General features: G+C 43.3%; 1 protein-coding gene across 1 annotated transcript in view; it reads right to left on the bottom strand.

Moving 5' to 3' along the window:
* The window catches only part of BLTP3A (bridge-like lipid transfer protein family member 3A), a 56,986-nt gene extending 40,302 nt beyond the window's left edge, over positions 1-16,684 (bottom strand). The window contains exon 1 of the mRNA XM_082848583.1: positions 16,573-16,684. Within this exon, the coding sequence (XP_082704709.1) occupies positions 16,573-16,616 (44 nt within the window). The 5' untranslated portion in view covers positions 16,617-16,684. The remainder of the gene's footprint in view (positions 1-16,572) is intronic.
* Positions 16,685-17,841: the final 1,157 nt, after the last annotated feature.

Here is a 17,841-nt window from a genome sequence, read left to right as displayed (position 1 = left end):
CCCCTTTTGTATCTAAAATAAGATATTACAATTATTTCCTCCCAGCAACCCTTCCTTTACTCTTTAAGTATTCAGGGAAGCCACCTCAGCTCAGAAATGGGGGCAGGGCATCCATCAGAAGAATTAGTCTTAAAGATAATAATTTTTGAAGACATAAAATTAGTTTTGAGGACTGTGTGTCTCCCCTCTCTTGCACAGATTCTGATAAGACCCCACCTCCTCACCTCAGCTGAGAATCACTAAGATAAGCTACTTTTCCTTCTGATAAAAAGTTATTTTCAAGAAAAAAAAGTAATAGGTACTTTTTCAAGTATGTTTCTCTCTGAAAAAAAGAAGAACATACTTCAAATAAAATGAATAAGTTACACTGCTTATTAGCACTGACATTCTCAGAGTGACTGTATTAAATAGGTAGCATACATCTAACTTCTATACTGTATTCTATGCAAAATCTAACTCTATTTACAGTTCCATATAAAATAAATGTCATTTTTCATTTTTTCAAGCCTTAAAAAAATAAAAAAGTATGACAGCATTTTACTTTGTACCAGTCACTGAAAAGGAATTTAAACACATTATCTCAATTAGTCTTCGCAATACCCCATATGAGGTATGCATCATTATCCCCATTTTAAAGAGGAAGAGCAATGGTTCTGATGAACCTAGGGGCAGGACAGGAATAAAGACATAGACCTAGAGAATGGACTTGAGGACACGAGGAGGGGGAAGGGTAAATTGGAACAATTGAGACAGTAGCATTGACATATATACACTACCAAATGTAAAACAGATAGCTAGTGGGAAGCAGCTGCATAGCACAGGGAGATCAGCTCCGTGCTTTGTGACCACCTAGAGGTGTGGGACAGGGAGGGGATATGGGGATACATGTATACATACGGCTGATTCACTTTGTTATACAGCAGAAACTAACACAACATTGTAAAGCAATTATACTCCAATAAAGATGTTAAAAAAAATAAAGAGGAAGAACATGAGGCTCAGATGTGAAGTCATTTGCCCAAGGTGACAGGGCAGGAAGAGGCAGAGAAAAAGCATGAACCCAGCTCTGCTCACTGGACTGTCTTACTTCTAGTAACATTTTCACTCAGTAATATGTTCCTCTAAAACACATCTGGCACAGAATGAATTTATAAGCTATCTCAGAAATGGTTAGAGGACATCTTTTCCCTTTTACAACCTACCATGGACTGCTTAACCTGTATAAGAAGAATAAATCTGTTTGGGGGGGTAAAGTTATAGTGTAACTCCATCAAAAACTTTTCTGCACTTCGCCAAACAAATCAGATTAATAAAATCTTTCTTAAGTATGCCCAGGGCTAAGTCACCACCATACCAGCAGTAATGCCCAGTCTCTACCAAGACACTGACAAGAGACCACACAGGTTACTGTGCCATCATCTCTATGATCAAATATGCAAGTAAGTTAGTAAGTAATCATCAAAAACTGAACACACAAAACCAAGAGTTCTTTACTTATGCTCTAAGGACGGCTGACAGTACGGGCGGGTTATGCCGGACCACCACAGGCTGTTCTCCCATAACAGTAATAATGATATAACATAGATTTGCTTTTTAATTTATCAATTTACTTTTAGGAGTCAACAAAAAATGGCTATTACCTTACCAGCTTCTCAAAAATGCAGTAAGGGGCTTCCCTGGTGGCGCAGTGGTTGGGGGTCCGCCTGCCGGTGCGGGGAGCACGGGTTCGTGCCCCGGTCCGGGGGGGATCCCGCGTGCCGCGAAGCGGCTGGGCCCGTGGGCCGTGGCCGCTGGGCCTGCGCGTCCGGAGCCTGTGCTCCGCAGCGAGAGAGGCCGCAGCGGTGAGAGGCCCGGGTAACGCAAAAAAAAAAAAAAAAAAGACAAAAATGCAGTAAGAATTCCTCAACTGATTTTGTCCACATTTTATAATAACAAAGAATAGGTAAAAAGGTGACCCATGGGGCCAGTCGTGGGGGAGGTTTGTGGAGGTCTACTCAACCAAAGAAACCACTGATCTGAGATCTAATCAGAAACCATCCAACAACCCCTGGTACAAATTTCATTCAGCATTTGTGCTCCTAATAGAGGATGACATCACTGAGTCCAAGGGTGGCTGAAAAGGCTAATGGAAGCCTGCTATTTATTCCACTTCAAGAATGTGGGAAAACATTTTCTGGCCATCTGTTACTGTTACAGAGCATAGAAGCTAAGATGAAATCAAGATGGAAAAACAGATTTTGATCAGGTTTCATTTCTGCCAGAGAACTGCAATCTGCCAAAGAGACAACAGAGAAAGGCTCTCAGACATCTTTACATGTACCACAATGATGGAAAGTGAGAATTCTTAGATTTGCAGTCACAGAATTTCAGAGGTAGAAGGGATCTTAAATAATCACTTAGTCCAGGGACTTCCCTGGTGGTCCAGTGCTAAAGAATCTGCCTTCCAATGCAGGGGACCCAGGTTCGATCCCTGGTCAGGGAACTAAGATCCCACATGCCACAGGGCAACTAAGCCCCCGTGCCACAATTACTGAGCTCACGCACCTCAACGAGAGAGCCCGTGTGCTGCAAACTACAGAGCCCATGCACTCTGGAGCCTGCACACTTCAACTAGAGAGAAGCCCATGTGCCACAACGGAAGATCCCATGTACCACAACTAAGACCCAATGCAGCATGCATGCACGCATAAATAAGTAAATAAATAAACAGTCTTTTTTTCACCTTCCATTTTTAAAGGACATTTTAGCTGGATATGGAATTCCAGGCTGAGTTTCTTCCTTTAAGCATTTTAAAGATATCATCCCATTGTCTTCTTGCCTCTTTCGTTACGGATGAGAAGTCAGCCATTAATTTATATCAATGTTCTCCTTTCTGTGATGAGGCATTTTTCTCTGGCTGCTTTCAAGTTTTTCTCTTTATCTTTAGTTTTCAGCAATGTAACTGTGATGTGCCTGGGGTGGTTTTCTTTGGATCTATCCTGCTTAGGGTTTACTGAGCTTCTTGGATTCAGTAAATCTGTTTTTCACCAAGCTTGAACATTTTTAGACATTATTTCTCCCACTCTCGCTCTGTTACAGCTCTTTTGAAATATTATTAACATACCATATATACATGCATTTAAAATGTACGATTTTTTTAGTATATTCACATAGTTGTACAACCATAAGCTTAATCAATTTTCACTACCTCCCTCAAGGAAAAAAAAGCCATACCCTGCAGCTATCACCCCCAATCTCCCCATCCCTCCCAAAGCTAGACAACTGTCATTCTATTTTTTGTCTCTATAGATTTGCCTATTCTGGACATTTAATATAAATGGAATCGTACAATATGTGGTCTCTTGTGACTAGCTTCTTTCACTTAGCATACTGTTTTCAAAGTTCATCTATGTTGTAACATGAATTGGCACTTCATTATTTTTTATAGCTAAGAATATTCCATTGCATGAATATGTCACATTTTGTTTATCCATTCATCAGTTGATAGATATTTGGGTTATTTCCACTTAGAGAATATTATGAATAATGCTACTATGAAAATGCAAGTACAGGACTTCCCTGGTGGTCCAGTAGTTAAGACTGCGCATTCCCAATGCAGGGGGCCCGGGTTTGATCCCTGGTCAGGGAACTAGATCCCACATGCCTCAACTAAAAGTTCACATGCTGCAACTAAAGATTCCCCATGCTGCAACAAAGATCCCATGTGCCGCAACTAAGACCCAGCACAGCCAAATAAAAAAATAAATATATTTTTTTAAAAAAGCAAATACGGGGCTTCCCTGGTGGTGCAGTGGTTGAGAGTCCGCCTGCCGATGCAGGGGACACGGGTTCATGCCCCGGTCCGGGAAGATCCCACATGCCGTGGAGCAGCTGGGCCCGTGAGCCATGGCCGCTGAGCCTACGCGTCCGGAGCCTGTGCTCCACAACGGGAGAGGCCACATCAGTGAGAGGCCCACGTACCGCAAAAAAGAAAAGCAAATACAAGTTTTTTTGTGGACTTACAAATTTTATTTCTGTTAGACATACACTTAGGAGTAAAATTGCTGGGTCAAACAGTAACTGTTTTACTTTTTGAGGAACTGCCTTATTTTCCAAAGTGGTTGTACCATTTTGCAATCCTACCAGCAGTATTTGAGAGTTCTAATTTCTCCACATCCTCACCATCACTTGTTATTATCTGTCTTTTTCATTATAGCCATCCTAGTAGCCACTGTGGTTTTGGGGGTTTTTTTAAACATCTTTATTGGAGTATAATTGCTTTACAATGGTATGTTAGTTTCTGATTTATAACAAAGTGAATCAGCTATACATATACATATATCCCCATATCTCCTGCCTCTTGTATCTCCCTCCCACCCTCCTTATCCCACCCCTCTAGGTGGTTACAAAGCACCGAGCTGATTTCCCTGTGCTATGTGGCTGTTTCCCACTAGCTACCTATTTTACACTTGGTAGTGTATATATGTCCATGCCACTCTCTCACTTCATCCCAGCTTACCCTTCCCCCCCGCTTTGTCCTCAAGTCCATTCTCTACATCTGCGACTTTATTCCTGTCCAGCCATTGTGGTTTTGATTTGCATTTCCTTGATGGTCTCATGATGTTGAACATCTTTTCATGTATTTATGGCCATGTCTATTCAGATACTCTGCCCATTTTTAAATTGGTTACTTGTATTTTTTTTATTATTTAGTTGTCAGCCATTATTCAGAAGTTTTTTGTCTTGTTTTAGTTATCTACTGCAGCAAAACAAATTACTCCTAGCGCCATAAAACAGTAAGCATTTTATTAAGCTCACACATTCTGTGCATTAGAAATCCATTCAAGGGATAACTAGGGTTGTTTTTCTCTGATTCATGATATCTGGGGCCTCATCTGGGAAGAGATGAATGGCTAGGAGCTGGGATCACCTGGAGCCCTCTTCATTCACATGGATGGGCCCTGAGCTGGAATGTCTCAAAGGCTGGGCTCAGCTGGAACTGTTGACTGCACACCTACATGTAGTTGCTTCGTGTAGCTTGGATGTCACTTCCACTCCCATTCAGTTGGTTACAAGAAAGCCACTAGAGCCAAGAGAAAAACGTGTAAGGTGAAAGATATTGTTGTAGCCATCTTTGGAAAGTATAATCTGCCATGTATCTTATTCTCTCTTCTCTCCTTCTAGGACTCCAGTTACACATATTTTAATATTGTTCCATAGGCTGAGACTCTGTTTTTGTTTTTCAATCTTTTCTGTTCTTCAGAGTAGATAATTCCTACTACTCTATTTTCAAGTTCACTGACGCTTTCTTTAGCCATCTCCAATCTGCTGTTGAGCAAGTCCAATAAATATTTCATTTCAGATACTGTACTTTTAAGTTCTAGATTTTATATTTGGTTCTTTTTATACTTTCCATTTCTCTGCTCACATTCTCCATTTGTTATCAAGTTTGCTTTAAAGTCCTTGTCTGATATTTATTACTACCAAGTTTATTTACTACTACCAAGTTTGCTTTAAAGTCCTTGTCCGATAATTCCAACATCTGAGTCATCTTGGGGTCATTTCTACTGACTGCCATTCTCTGGACAATGAGTCACATTTTCCTTTATTACACATGTGGTCATTTATTATTGTATACTGGACATTATTGAGATTCTGGATTCTGTCAATCTTCCTTTGAAGAATTTTGTTCTGTTGGGCAATTAACTCAGCTAGATTCATACTCCAAACTCTGTCTTCCCTGTGGTGGACAGAAGCTGAATCTCAGCTCAATTCTTTCAGCTTTCAACCATTGCCTTTCCAGGCTCCATGGAGTCTTCGCCCATGCATATCAAGGATTAAAGCAGATTTTAGGGCTTCCCCTTCTTTTTTTTTTTTTAATAATTGCAAATCTCTTTATTCTTTTTTTTTCTTTTTGGCTGCACTGGGTCTTCATTGCTGCACACTGGCTTTCTCTAGTTGCAGCGAGTGGGGGCTACTCTTCGTTGCAGTGCACAGGCTTATAATTGCGGTGGCTTCTCTTGTTGCAGAGCATGGGCTCTAGGCATGCGGCTTCAGTAGTTGCAGCACGTGGGCTCAGTAGTTGCGGCTCACAGGCTCTAGGGCACGTGGGCTTCAGTAGTTGTGGTGCATGGGCTCAGTAGTTGTGGCTCGTAGGCTCCGGAGCGCAGGCTCAGTAGTTGTGGCACACAGGCTTAGTTGCTCCGCAGCATGTGGTATCTTCCCGGACCAGGGATTGAACCCATGTCTCCTGCACTGGCAGGCGGATTTTTTTTTTTTTTTTTTTGCATTGCACAGGCCTCTCACTGCTGTGGCCTCTCCCGTTTCGGAGCACAGGCTCCAGACGCGCAGGCTCGGCGGCCATGGCTCACGGGCCCAGCCGCTCCGCAGCACTTGGGATCTTCCCGGACCGGGGCACGAACCCGTGTCCCCTGCATCGGCAGGCGGACTCTCAACCACTGCGCCACCAGGGAAGCCCAGGCAGGCGGATTCTTAACCACTGTGCCACCAGGGAAGTCTGCTCCCTTCTTTCTGAGATTTATTCCCTCATTTTCCAGCCCCTCTTATAGCCCTGAACTCTACTCTCTGACTGCCCAAGCTAGTAAGACTGCAGACTTTTGCTTGAGTGCTAGCTATCACCCACCATGCAAAGTGGGGAGTGTCCTCAGGCAAAAAGCTATATAAGTGAGAATCTTACCCAGTGCAGTTCCCATCTTTCAAGTTCCCTGTCAGTTTCTGCCTCATTTGGTCACTTTCCAAAGTCTTCCAGTTGTTGCTTTTTACATAGTACCCAGAGCTCGTAATTGTTACATGAGGGAGGGTTAGGTCAATATAAGATACTCCTATATTATTAGAAGTCGAACCCTTTTCTACCTCTGTCAAGCCAGTTCCTCAAATAAAGTGAGTTCCTGAACACTGCAGCCCCTTCTTTCGCTCAGGTTAAAAAACAGAAATTTCAAAAAAAGAGACACAGAGAGAGAAGAAAGAAAAACAGATGTCTCTTAGAAAAGGGAAATGCATATTTTCAGCTCTGCCTGGGAAAGCACTACACCAGATGGCATGAGGAAGTCAGCTTGAATGAACTTAGCCCATCCCTATCTGGATTGTCTACATTTCAGAACTCCCCAACTTTCAAATGACCTATATATACCACTGCCCAGACCCCTGCTGCCCAGACCCCTGCCCCATCCTCACTGCCACTGCAACAAAAACCACTTTTGGAAAATAAAAAACAAACTTGGAGCTTCCAGAGTATCTGTGGATTGAGGAGCTATGAAAGTAAGAGTAGCTTAGGGGAGCTGACCCTGTAGGACATATTATGAATTAGAGTTGGTCTAGTTAGAATAGCATTCCTGCTCCCAAATATGTTCTCTATTCCTCCCCTTGAGCTGGGTGAAATCATATATCCTAATGAACTGGGAATTTTGGTGAGAAAGTAAGGGGAGCAGAGCATATAGGCCTGAGGGTAGGGGGATATGGTAGCAGAGGACTGGGGGTAGAACCGGGGCAATGGGTGCATGAGAAGGGGGGACTTAGGAGGTGGGAAAGAGACATAAAGGAGAGAAGAGCAAGTATATCAAGAGCAAACTTGAGCTGTTTCAGATTCCAAACTAACTCAGTGGTTCTCAGCCCTAACAGACCCAACTCTACGAGTGGTATTGCCAAGAGTGACAACATTTTCTAAAATAACGTTCAAATCAATTTTCCCCCATGGTAGCTGCAGTCCTGGAACATTCACTCTAGTTTAAAGCTATGCAGGGAATTTCCTGGTGGTCCAGTGGTTAGGACTCCGTGCTTCCACTGCAGGGGGCACGGGTTCGATTCCTGGTCAGGGAACTAAGATCCCACAAGCTGCGCAGAGCGGCCAAAAAAAAAAAAAAATCTGTGCAGTACTTTGTGTTTACATGTAAGTAGGCTTATATAATCTAAACAGGTAATTCACCTCTGTAAACATCTAACAAACATTCAGAAGTCAAAAAGAACAAAGGACAGGGAGTTCCCTAGTAGCCTAATGGTTAGGATTCCAGGCTTTCACTGCCGTGGCCCAGGTTCAATCCCTGGTCAGGGAACTGAGATCCCGTAAGCCACTTGGTGCAGCCAAAAGTAAATAAATAATTAATTTTTAAAAAGACAAAGGACAATCCTTCTTTGTGTGAAATGATTCTGCATACTGCATGACGTCAGCATCTCCAGCCCACTCATTAAATGCTGGTCACACTCCTCAATCACAACCAAAAAAAAAAGTCCTTGCTGAGATACAATGATCTCAATGATCTAAAAGATCTTACTCCAAGGAATGGGAAAGAAAAACGTTTTCTTCTTCTTCTTCATCTCCCCACCTCCTTCAAATGGTTCCCTAACAATCAAGACCCAGATCTCCATCTAGTGAGCTTATGTTATATATAATTAACACACTATTGCTTTTGTGGGCTAACTGGGAACCTATTCAACATTTATAACACTATTTCTACTACTGGACCACACACTCCAAATTTCAAACTTAGAAATAAATTTTGAGAACATAACACTTCCATAAGTCAGAGACTTAAATACACTGACCTCTCACCATCAGTGTTCTCATTCTTTAAATGATGGGCTGACATCCAAGATAGATAGATATAGATATAGATATCTCCAAGGCACTATCAAGACTGAGTATACATGTAAAATGATCATTGCTGTGGGCGAATAAAACAACGTCAATCAACAAATAACTTATAATACATCTAGTCCTTATTTTTGTGGCAAGAAGGTACAAACTACATACCCTTTACCTAACTTGCTAATGTGAATTATTTTTACACCTTAGTTTTTCCATTTACTACAGATATTGATTGATTGATTGATTCTACTGCTTATAAATATTGGGAAATGTTCTTTAGCATCTATAATCAGCACCAGTAGCACTTGCTTCATCACACAGAGATAAAAGGTCCCTTAATGACACTGGGTGAATTGGATTCCCTTGCCCTTCTGCTCTCCCACCCCCACTCCTGCTCTGGTCTACGGTTCCATGAGTTATAACTATACACCTCCATTCTACATACCTTCTCCTGCACCCACTTAACCCATTCAAAACATCTTAAACTCTCTGGTTTTCAAAGTAGCCAAAGGACATAATCCCTGCCATATGGGGGTCACACTCCAGTGGTTGTAGAGAATTAAGCTGTGATAAAAAGAATCTTTTTTTTTCCAGCAATTAACACCATACTTAACAGATTATTATTCAACCAGGCTTTATATTAGGTGAGGGTAACTAAATGACCTCTAATTTTTTTTTCCGCTGTGAGAATACAGTATATGATTGTGCTATCTTCTTAAACTTTGGATAATTAAATCTTCTAAGGACCCAACCCAGTATTATATTTCAAGTATTTCACCTATGCTGAGGTCAAAGTTTACCTTGTAGTGTGCCTTGATAAGAAAAAAATGATAAATGGGACCAGCGCTTGTTTCCCTCTCTCCTTAAGCAGTGATACAGAGCATTCATCTCTACCTCTCCGTATTAAAATATTAAGAAACATAATTCTTAAATATCTAAAGAATTAGACATTTGGGTAAGTTAGGCACTGTCAGTGATCTCTCTTGAGCAACTTTAATATGATAAGTAATAGTCACTGTTCATTGAATACTTTTTCAGTAGCAGGCACTTTTATACATTATTTCTAATCCTCAAAACAACAGAGTGCGTTATTATCCCCCATTTTACAGATGAGAAAACTGAAGCTTCAAGAAGCAAAAAGACTTGCTGAACACCAGTTTACAAGTAGCAGAGTCAGAATGTACATCCACCTTTTAGAATCCAAAGTCCTGGTTCTTTCTACTACAATGACATGCCTCTCAATTAATTTTTCAAAGCAGCTAATTTCATTATTTGTGAATCATACATTAAGCTTTGTACGTCAGATACATATGACAGTACTGCTTTGAAATTTTTATTGCTTATAAATGCTACTTTTTAAGACACAACACAACCACTTTATGATAAAAGGGAATCATCCTTGGAAAGTTGTAAAGACTCTAATACAAAAACTATGAAATTCAGGGCTTCCCTGGTGGCACAGTGGTTGAGAGTCTGCCTGCCGATGCAGGGGATGCTGGTTCGTGCCCCGGTCTGGGAAGATTTCACATGCCGCGGAGCGGCTGGGCCCGTGAGCCATGGCCGCTGAGCCTGCAGTGAGAGGCCTGCACACCGCAAAAAAAAAAAAAACTATGAAATTCAAGTTTTAGTTTCTTTAGTAAAGATAAAAGACTATGCCAATGGGGTACTAAGCTTATAGAACAGAATGAAATTATTTAATATCCAGGGTAGTCTGAAGACCAAATATTTAACAAAAACTCAAACACCTAATAAACGGCCCCTCCTTTCTCTCAAGGTACATGACTGTTATTTTGACAGGGAGCAAAGCATCACATCCCTTCCAAGCAAGAAATGTATGGGTTAATGGTTACAAATTACCCTAATTATTTTCATTGAACCTCCCAATTTGAACATTTCTCCAAAAAGATCTGTTTTCAAGGTTCTGACATTTGCTTGTCAGACATTTGACATTTGCTTCCTCAAATTTACAAATAAATCAGAATTTGAAAATTAAACAGAGGCAAAAATAAAGTGGCCATCTGGTTTACCACAGATGAAGTAAAGAAATTTTCAAAACATACGCAACAGAATGACTAAAATGTCATGAAGAATCTAGGGGTAAGACAGGAATAAAGACACAGACCTACTGGAGAACGGGCTTGAGGATATGGGGAGGGGGAAAGGTGAGCTGTGACAAAGCGAGAGAGAGGCATGGACATATATACACTACCAAACGTAAGGTAGATAGCTAGTGGGAAGCAGTCGCATAGCACAGGGATATCGGCTCCGTGCTTTGTGACCGCCTGGAGGGAGATGCAAGAGGGAAGAGATATGGGAACATATGTATATGTATAACTGACTCACTTTGTTATAAAGCAGAAACTAACACACCATTGTAAAGCAATTATACTCCAATAAAGATGTTAAAAAAATAAAAATTTAAAAAAATAATAATAATTAAAAAAAAGAATGACTAAAATGAAAAAGATCAAAAATACCAAGTGTTGGCAAGGATATAGAGCAACCAGAACTCTCATACATCTCTGGTGGAAGTGCAAATTGGTACAGCCACTTTGGAAAACTGTTTGGTAATATCTATTAAAATTTCACATATACATATCCCACAACCCAGAAATTCCACTCTTAGGTATATCCCCAACCAATATGTATACATCTGTTCACCAAAGGACATGTACTAGAATGTTTCTAACAGCACTATTCAGCATAGCCCTAAACTGGGAAACTATCCAAATGTCCATCAATAGTAAAATGTATAAATGCATTTAGGTATATTCACATAATAGAACACTAGACAGCAATGAAAATGAAAAAATCTACAAATTGATACAACAGAGATTAACCTCACAAAAATAATGTTGAACTAAAGAAGCCAGACATGAAAGCATACATTCTGTGATTCCATTTATATAAATTACAAAAAAAGACAAAACTAATCTTTGCTGTTAGAAATCAGGACAGTGGCTACCCTTTGGTAGAGGTAATGATGGGAGGAGACACAAGGGTGTTTCTTGGTGCTGGTAATATTCTCTTCCTCCACGTGGGTGCTGGCAGCAAGAGTATGTTCAGTAGATGAGAAGCATTAGAGCAGCAGAGTGATTAAGGAGCCCGGCTCTGGGGACTTCCCTGGTGGTGCAGTGGTTAAGAATCTGCCTGCCAATGCAGGGGACATGGGTTCGATCCCTGGTCCAGGAAGATCCCACATGCCGCAGAGCAACTAATCCCGTGCGCCACACTACTGAGCCTGCACTCTAGAGCCTGCACTCCGCAACTACTGAGCCTGTGTGCTGCAACTTCTAAAGCCCGCGTGCCTAGAGCCCATGCTCTGCAACAAGAGAAGCCACTGCAATGAGAAGCCCGTGCACTGCAACAAAGAGTAGCCCCCACTCACTGCAACTAGAGAAAGCCCGCGCACAGCAACGAAGACCCAAAGCAATCAAAAATAAATAATAAATAAAATTTAAAAAAATAAATAAAATAAAACAGATGATTAATAAGGCATTTAAAAAAAAAAAAAGGAGCCCGGCTCTGGAATGGGAGTGACTGCGTTAGAATCTCAGTTCCATCACTTACTAGTTACGATTTGAGGCAAGTTATTTAACTTCTCTGTGCCTCATTTCTTCATCGATAAAATGGGCCTAATGTCTCCTTCACAGGGTTAGTCTGAGGATTAAATCATCATAAGACTTGTAAAATGCTTATTCGCACAGTTGGCTATCACTATTAAATATCTGCTGAGTAAACAAAAGCGCTTATTCTGAAGCAACGCAACAAGATGAGGAAGGAAACAAATACATCTATGATTGCACTATTGCCAGAAAATGCACAAAATAATTATTGGGGAAATGAAGATGACAATAAGTAAAGTCTAGTATAAAGGGGCGTGATCTGGAAGCTGAGACTAGGCCTAGAAACCTTCACCTAAACAGACCCTGGGCAAGCAGGGCAAGCCTCTCTGAGCCTGCAGCTCCCAGCAGTCCACCAGAGGCTGGCCCAGTGATCTCTCCAGGATGATGAGTATAAACGAGTGGAGGCACTGATCAGAAATGGAGAGGGCTGAGCTCACAGTCAGGCTCTCTTATTCTCTGAAAGGACTCTGAAATCATCTATGCCTCTGAATTTCACCTAATGCTTATGTTTTTTAAATATCTATCATGTCTATCAGCCATGTCTTTGTCACTCGGGGTCACATTTCCCGCAGCCATTCTGAGTAAATAATTCATACTTCTGATGGGTTTCTAAAAGAGCCAGTTGGATTAGTTGCTGTCACCCATACCATGGAAGTGTATTCTCTGGCCATGTGATAATAGCTACTCTTTATTAAATGCTACTTCCACGCCAGGCACTATAATAAATACTTTATCCCCAATTCTCAAAAAATTCTGCAAAGCACGTAGTATTCTTCCTTATTCTCATCCTTTACAGACAAGAAAACTAAGGCTCAGAAAGGCTGCCCTGTTCATTAAGTGGCAGAGCTAGAAGGTGAATCTAGCTTGTCTGGCTCCAGAAAAAAACGCTCTTTTCCTGAGCCATAGTCCCTTGACTCACTTTACAATCTATCATATTTCTTCTTACTTGTATAACAAAAGGTCTTAGCTAAGGTGTTCTAAAACAAGAATAATCTAATTTGGTGAAAAATCAATTTTGGATATTTTTTAAATGATTACTTTTGTTTATAAGTAAAGGTCTCCTCCTGGGTTTATTTAAATGAATACTGTACATTGAAGCTATTTGTATTAAACAGCAGTTATCCAAACCATAGGTTAAAGCCCTTAGAAGAGATTTATACTTCTTTCCTCCTGAATCCCCAGTGCCCAGATCAGTGCTTGGCCTAGAGAAGACACTTAACAAAAGTATCTTGAACATCACCTCCTTCAAATCTTGTTTACCAAAATACTCTACTAACAAGTAGGATGCATTCCAACAAGAAACTTTAGTACCTGAAACTTCATGACCAAAATTAAAAATAATATGCAAGTCACTGGGATATCCTTCCTGCTATAGGATACTCTTCCAGGTCAAGCGGCACTGTCATCATCAACAAGTAATTATTAAACACCTATAAATATTTACTTAATATAGTAACCCAGTACCCCTTCTCCTCTCTCCTTCCCCATCAGGTTTGGCAAGACATAGAAGCTATAGTTCCCCTCCAGGCAGGCCGGCCTCTGTACGTGTAGTAGAGACCATACAAAGACACAAATGTCACATGTGATTAAGGCAGCTTTTCCAAGTTAAACCAACAGAAAGGCCTCAGGAGTTTGACCTTTCCCCCAGTTAGACCCATGTCCTAGCACTTTTCCAGGAGCCCTGAAATTGCAGCCCTGAATAACCTTCTCCCCCCACCTCCTCAGTCAACCACACAACCCTGAGGAAACAAGAAATTTCTCCCAATGTCTGTCATACCTACTCCTAATTCATCTAAAAGAGATACTTTGTTCACTAAGGATTCACTGAATGTGTTAGCATATACTACTAAAATTTTTCTTTAAAAGCTCTATCTTCATAGAGGGTGCACAGAATATGAGTGCCCTATGGGGAAAGTATACCAGAATTAGAAAGGTGGGTTCTATTTCTCTACCTTTTTTTTTGGCCGGGCCATGGGGCTTGTGGGATCCTAGTTTCCGGACTAGGGATTGAACCGGGCCCTTGACAGTGAAAGCGCTGAGTCCTGACCACTGGACCGCCAGGGAACTCCCTCTATTTCTCTACCTTACCTTCCACTGCAACTTAGGCAAGTCATTTATCCTCCTAGGCTTTACCTTCCTCAGCCATAAAATGAGAGGTTGAACTAGTCAAGGATTATTCAGGGCATTCACTCAAGATGCCTTATGGGGTTAAGGCATGTGCTTTAAGGGGTTCTTAACCCCTCCCCCCAGGGAACTTATATAAAAAATTACTTGTTTGTGTATGTGGATTTTTCTGGAGAAGTCTATGGCTTATATCAAATTGTCACACAAGTTATGGCCCCCAAAATAGCCATATCTCATGTTTTATTGAGCACTTACTATGTGCTAGGCACTGTACAAGCCCTTGTGTATTAACTCATATAACCCTCACAATAACCCTTTGAGTTAGATACTATTATTATCCTCATTTTACAGTTAAAGAAAGTAAACCAAAAGGACTTCCCTGGCGGTCCTGTGGTTAAGACTTCACCTTCCAGTGCAGGGGTGAGGGTTCGATCCCTGGTGGGGGAGCTAGGATCCCCCATGCCTGGGGCCAAAGAACCAAAACATAAAATAGAAGCAACATTGTAACAAACTCAATAAAGACTTTTAAAAAAAAAAAAAGAAAGAAACCAGAAAGAGCCTGGACTTTTAAACACAGTGCTATGTTAGGTAAGGTCATCTCTAAACTTTAAAATTCTCTGATTCTGTGTTCACTCAAATTAATGGTTTTCCTTTAGTTAAATTTTGTCTCATTTCACAATCATTAGTCCTACACATAAGTCTTTACACAGAACAACCAAATTTATGGAACACCCAAATGAATGTTACCTGAAAAACAATATACTAGGGAGTTAACCAAGTAAAGGGTCCAAAGGCACTTTCCAGCTCCAGCCTCCAATCTGCTTTTACTTTTAAAACATGGTGTGGTGATTAACCAAAAGATGTATCTGAATCTAATGACTAATTAAAGTCTAAAATCAAAGTAACAGTAAATTGGCCAGTGTCTGCCAGAAAAGGAGATGCAGTGACAGGAATAGTGTCTCACACACCACTCACCAAGGCAATGAGAAGACCAGGAAAGACACATGAGTGCAAGGTCTTGGGTCCCATGTTGACTGGCTTCTCCCCCTACTCGCACCTCCTGAAAACCACTGACCACTGTGGAGCCAAGGATTGGATCACTCTCCACGTGACAGACAACGGCTGTCTAAAGGTATTAAGGTATCACCAAGCCCCGCTTGGAATAAGGAGTGAAAACGAACTGAAAGGCTAGCTTCCAATTTTTGTGGACACCAGTTCTGACAACCTGCAATCGTAATCAGGGGTCAGCAGTCACCCAATTACAAGTGAATTGTTTTGCCTGTCACCTGGCTCGGGTCCAAATGACTTGAGGGACATCACATTGCTTAACAAATGACTGCAAAGTAGAAGTGGGCGTCGTTAGCTCTTTTCACAGGCTGTCAAAAAACCTCCACATCTTAAAGGGAAGGTTGTTGAAACTTTATGCCCAACTCTCATGGCCCTTCTCCATTTAGTCTATGTAAGGAGAAGAGAAGCAAAGGAAGGAGAAAGGAGATCAGAGGAACGGCCCTGGGTGCAAGGATTAGCTTTTTCAAGGGTGATGCAACAGGGTCAGCCAGACGATGAAGAGGAGGAGCTGGGTGCTTCTGGGAAGGCGAAACCAGTGTCGGGGTTGGGAATCTGAACGGAATATGGGTTACGCGGGACTGGGTGACAGGGTTATTTAGAAGGCGCCGGGGAAGAAGGATCTAGCCCGCAGCAGAACTAGGAAGAGGAAGGCCGGGGTGGCGGTGGTGGGCGGGTCAAGAGGCGGGCAGACGGCCCCGAGGGAGGGGCAGCGGGTCCTCAGCCGAGAGGAAACACAGCGGGGCGGGCAGGAAAGGATGGAAACCGCGGGGTCCACGGAGTGACGGGCAGAGGGCCCAGGGGGCATGCAAGGGAGGACGGGGTGACCTGCCCGGCGGTGTGGGAACTGAGGGTGCGCGCAGCCGGTCAGGAGACCCTTGGGGTCGGGAGGGCCGGGGGGCTGTTAGGCTGGGGAGGAGAGCCTGGGCACCCGCGCAAGGGCAGGGGCGCCGGGTCCCGGAGGGCCCAGGGCCAGGGAAGAGCAGAGTGGTGACAACGTTCGGGGCCACCGGAGCGGGGAGGCGGCCGTCCGGCTCGAGTTGAGGCGGGGATCGCCGCCGAGTCCCGGCCCGGGCTGAGGAGAGGGAGGCCGGCCAGGAGCACGGCGTCAGGGAGGAGGGTCGAAGGGGGAGAGGAAGGGCCCGGGACCGCTGGGGCCGGCGCTGGCGCTCTCACCGGGACAGGTGCTTCAGGATCTGCTTCTTAATGAGCCCGGCCATGCCGGAGCCGCGGCCCGCGTGGAAGGCAGGCGGGCAGCTGTGTTCTCCTCAGCCCCCGAGAAGAGGCGGCCCCTCACCTCGCCGCGGCGCGGGGACCGGACGCCGCCGCCACAGCTGCCGCCATGGCGCCCTCCCGCCCCTGCCCCAGCGCCCCGAGCTCCGCCACGATCCCACCCACCCGCGCGGCGACAAGGAGATCGCGCGTCTCCAGCCTGGCTCGCGGCTGCCCGGAGCGCGCGCTGTGGGAGGGGCGCGCGGCGGCGACGGGGGCGCGCGCGGCGAGGGGCGGGGCGGGCGAGCTCTGAGCTCGCTCACTCCCCTCAGCCCCGCCCGCTGTCTGAAGCCGATGGAGATCTGAAGGACTTCGCCTCTGAACTGCAGGAGGTTCACACCCCGCAGTCTCCTTGAAGCATCAGGGAAAGGCGGCGTGTCTGTAATTTTTTGCAGGAATTAGCTAGATAATTCCACACCTCCTGGTCCGCTTCTCATTCATTTCCCTCACACGTTAACTCATTTGTTGAGCACCAGCTAACTGTACTGCAGGAATCGGGCTGGGGAGTGAAAAGTAGTCTCAAGGACCTCACAGGCCCATAGAACCACTGCGCTCTGCTGCTTTGTGCTGAAGAGTGAGAGGGGGCGCCTCGCCATCCTCTATGTGCCCCTCTTAGCCTTTACCTGGTTAACCAATGGATAAATGTTTACTAACACATATGAGATGTACTGCAGAGGTACCCACTCTCAAATGTCGGGGGCAGCAGAAAATGAGGCAGTAACTTTGACCAAGGGCTTTAGAGATCAACTTTGTTTTACAAATAAGGAAACTGAAGCCCAGGGGAAATAGTTGAAAGAGCTTACAGAAGGTCACAGCTACATAGTGAGACAAAAGACTAGAACCCAAGTGTTCTTACTCTCAGTCCAGTGCTACTTCCACTCAGTCCATACACTTAAAAGTGTAACCTATAGGCCGGGGACACCTGTAGATTCAGGCAAAGGTGGGAAGGTGGCAGTTTTCTGGACTTAAACCATCAAGCAAAAACCTAAGCAAAATACTCTCCGAGACAGGCTTATAGAAAATCTGGCCACCGGTTAATTTTAAGTTTATTCATTCTTGTAAATAGATAATACATGAACATAATACAAAAATCAAGATAAGCCTCCCCCCTCCCCTGTCCCTCAGCCATTCAATTCCCTTCCACTAAACAACTGTTACCCCTTTCCCAAATTA

Source organism: Leucopleurus acutus, assembly GCF_964270905.1.
Source record: "Leucopleurus acutus genome assembly, chromosome: 10".
In the NCBI taxonomy this organism is placed as follows: domain Eukaryota; kingdom Metazoa; phylum Chordata; class Mammalia; order Artiodactyla; family Delphinidae; genus Leucopleurus; species Leucopleurus acutus.
Note: the sequence above shows the minus strand (reverse complement) of the source record. Positions and strands in the feature narration are given on the sequence as shown.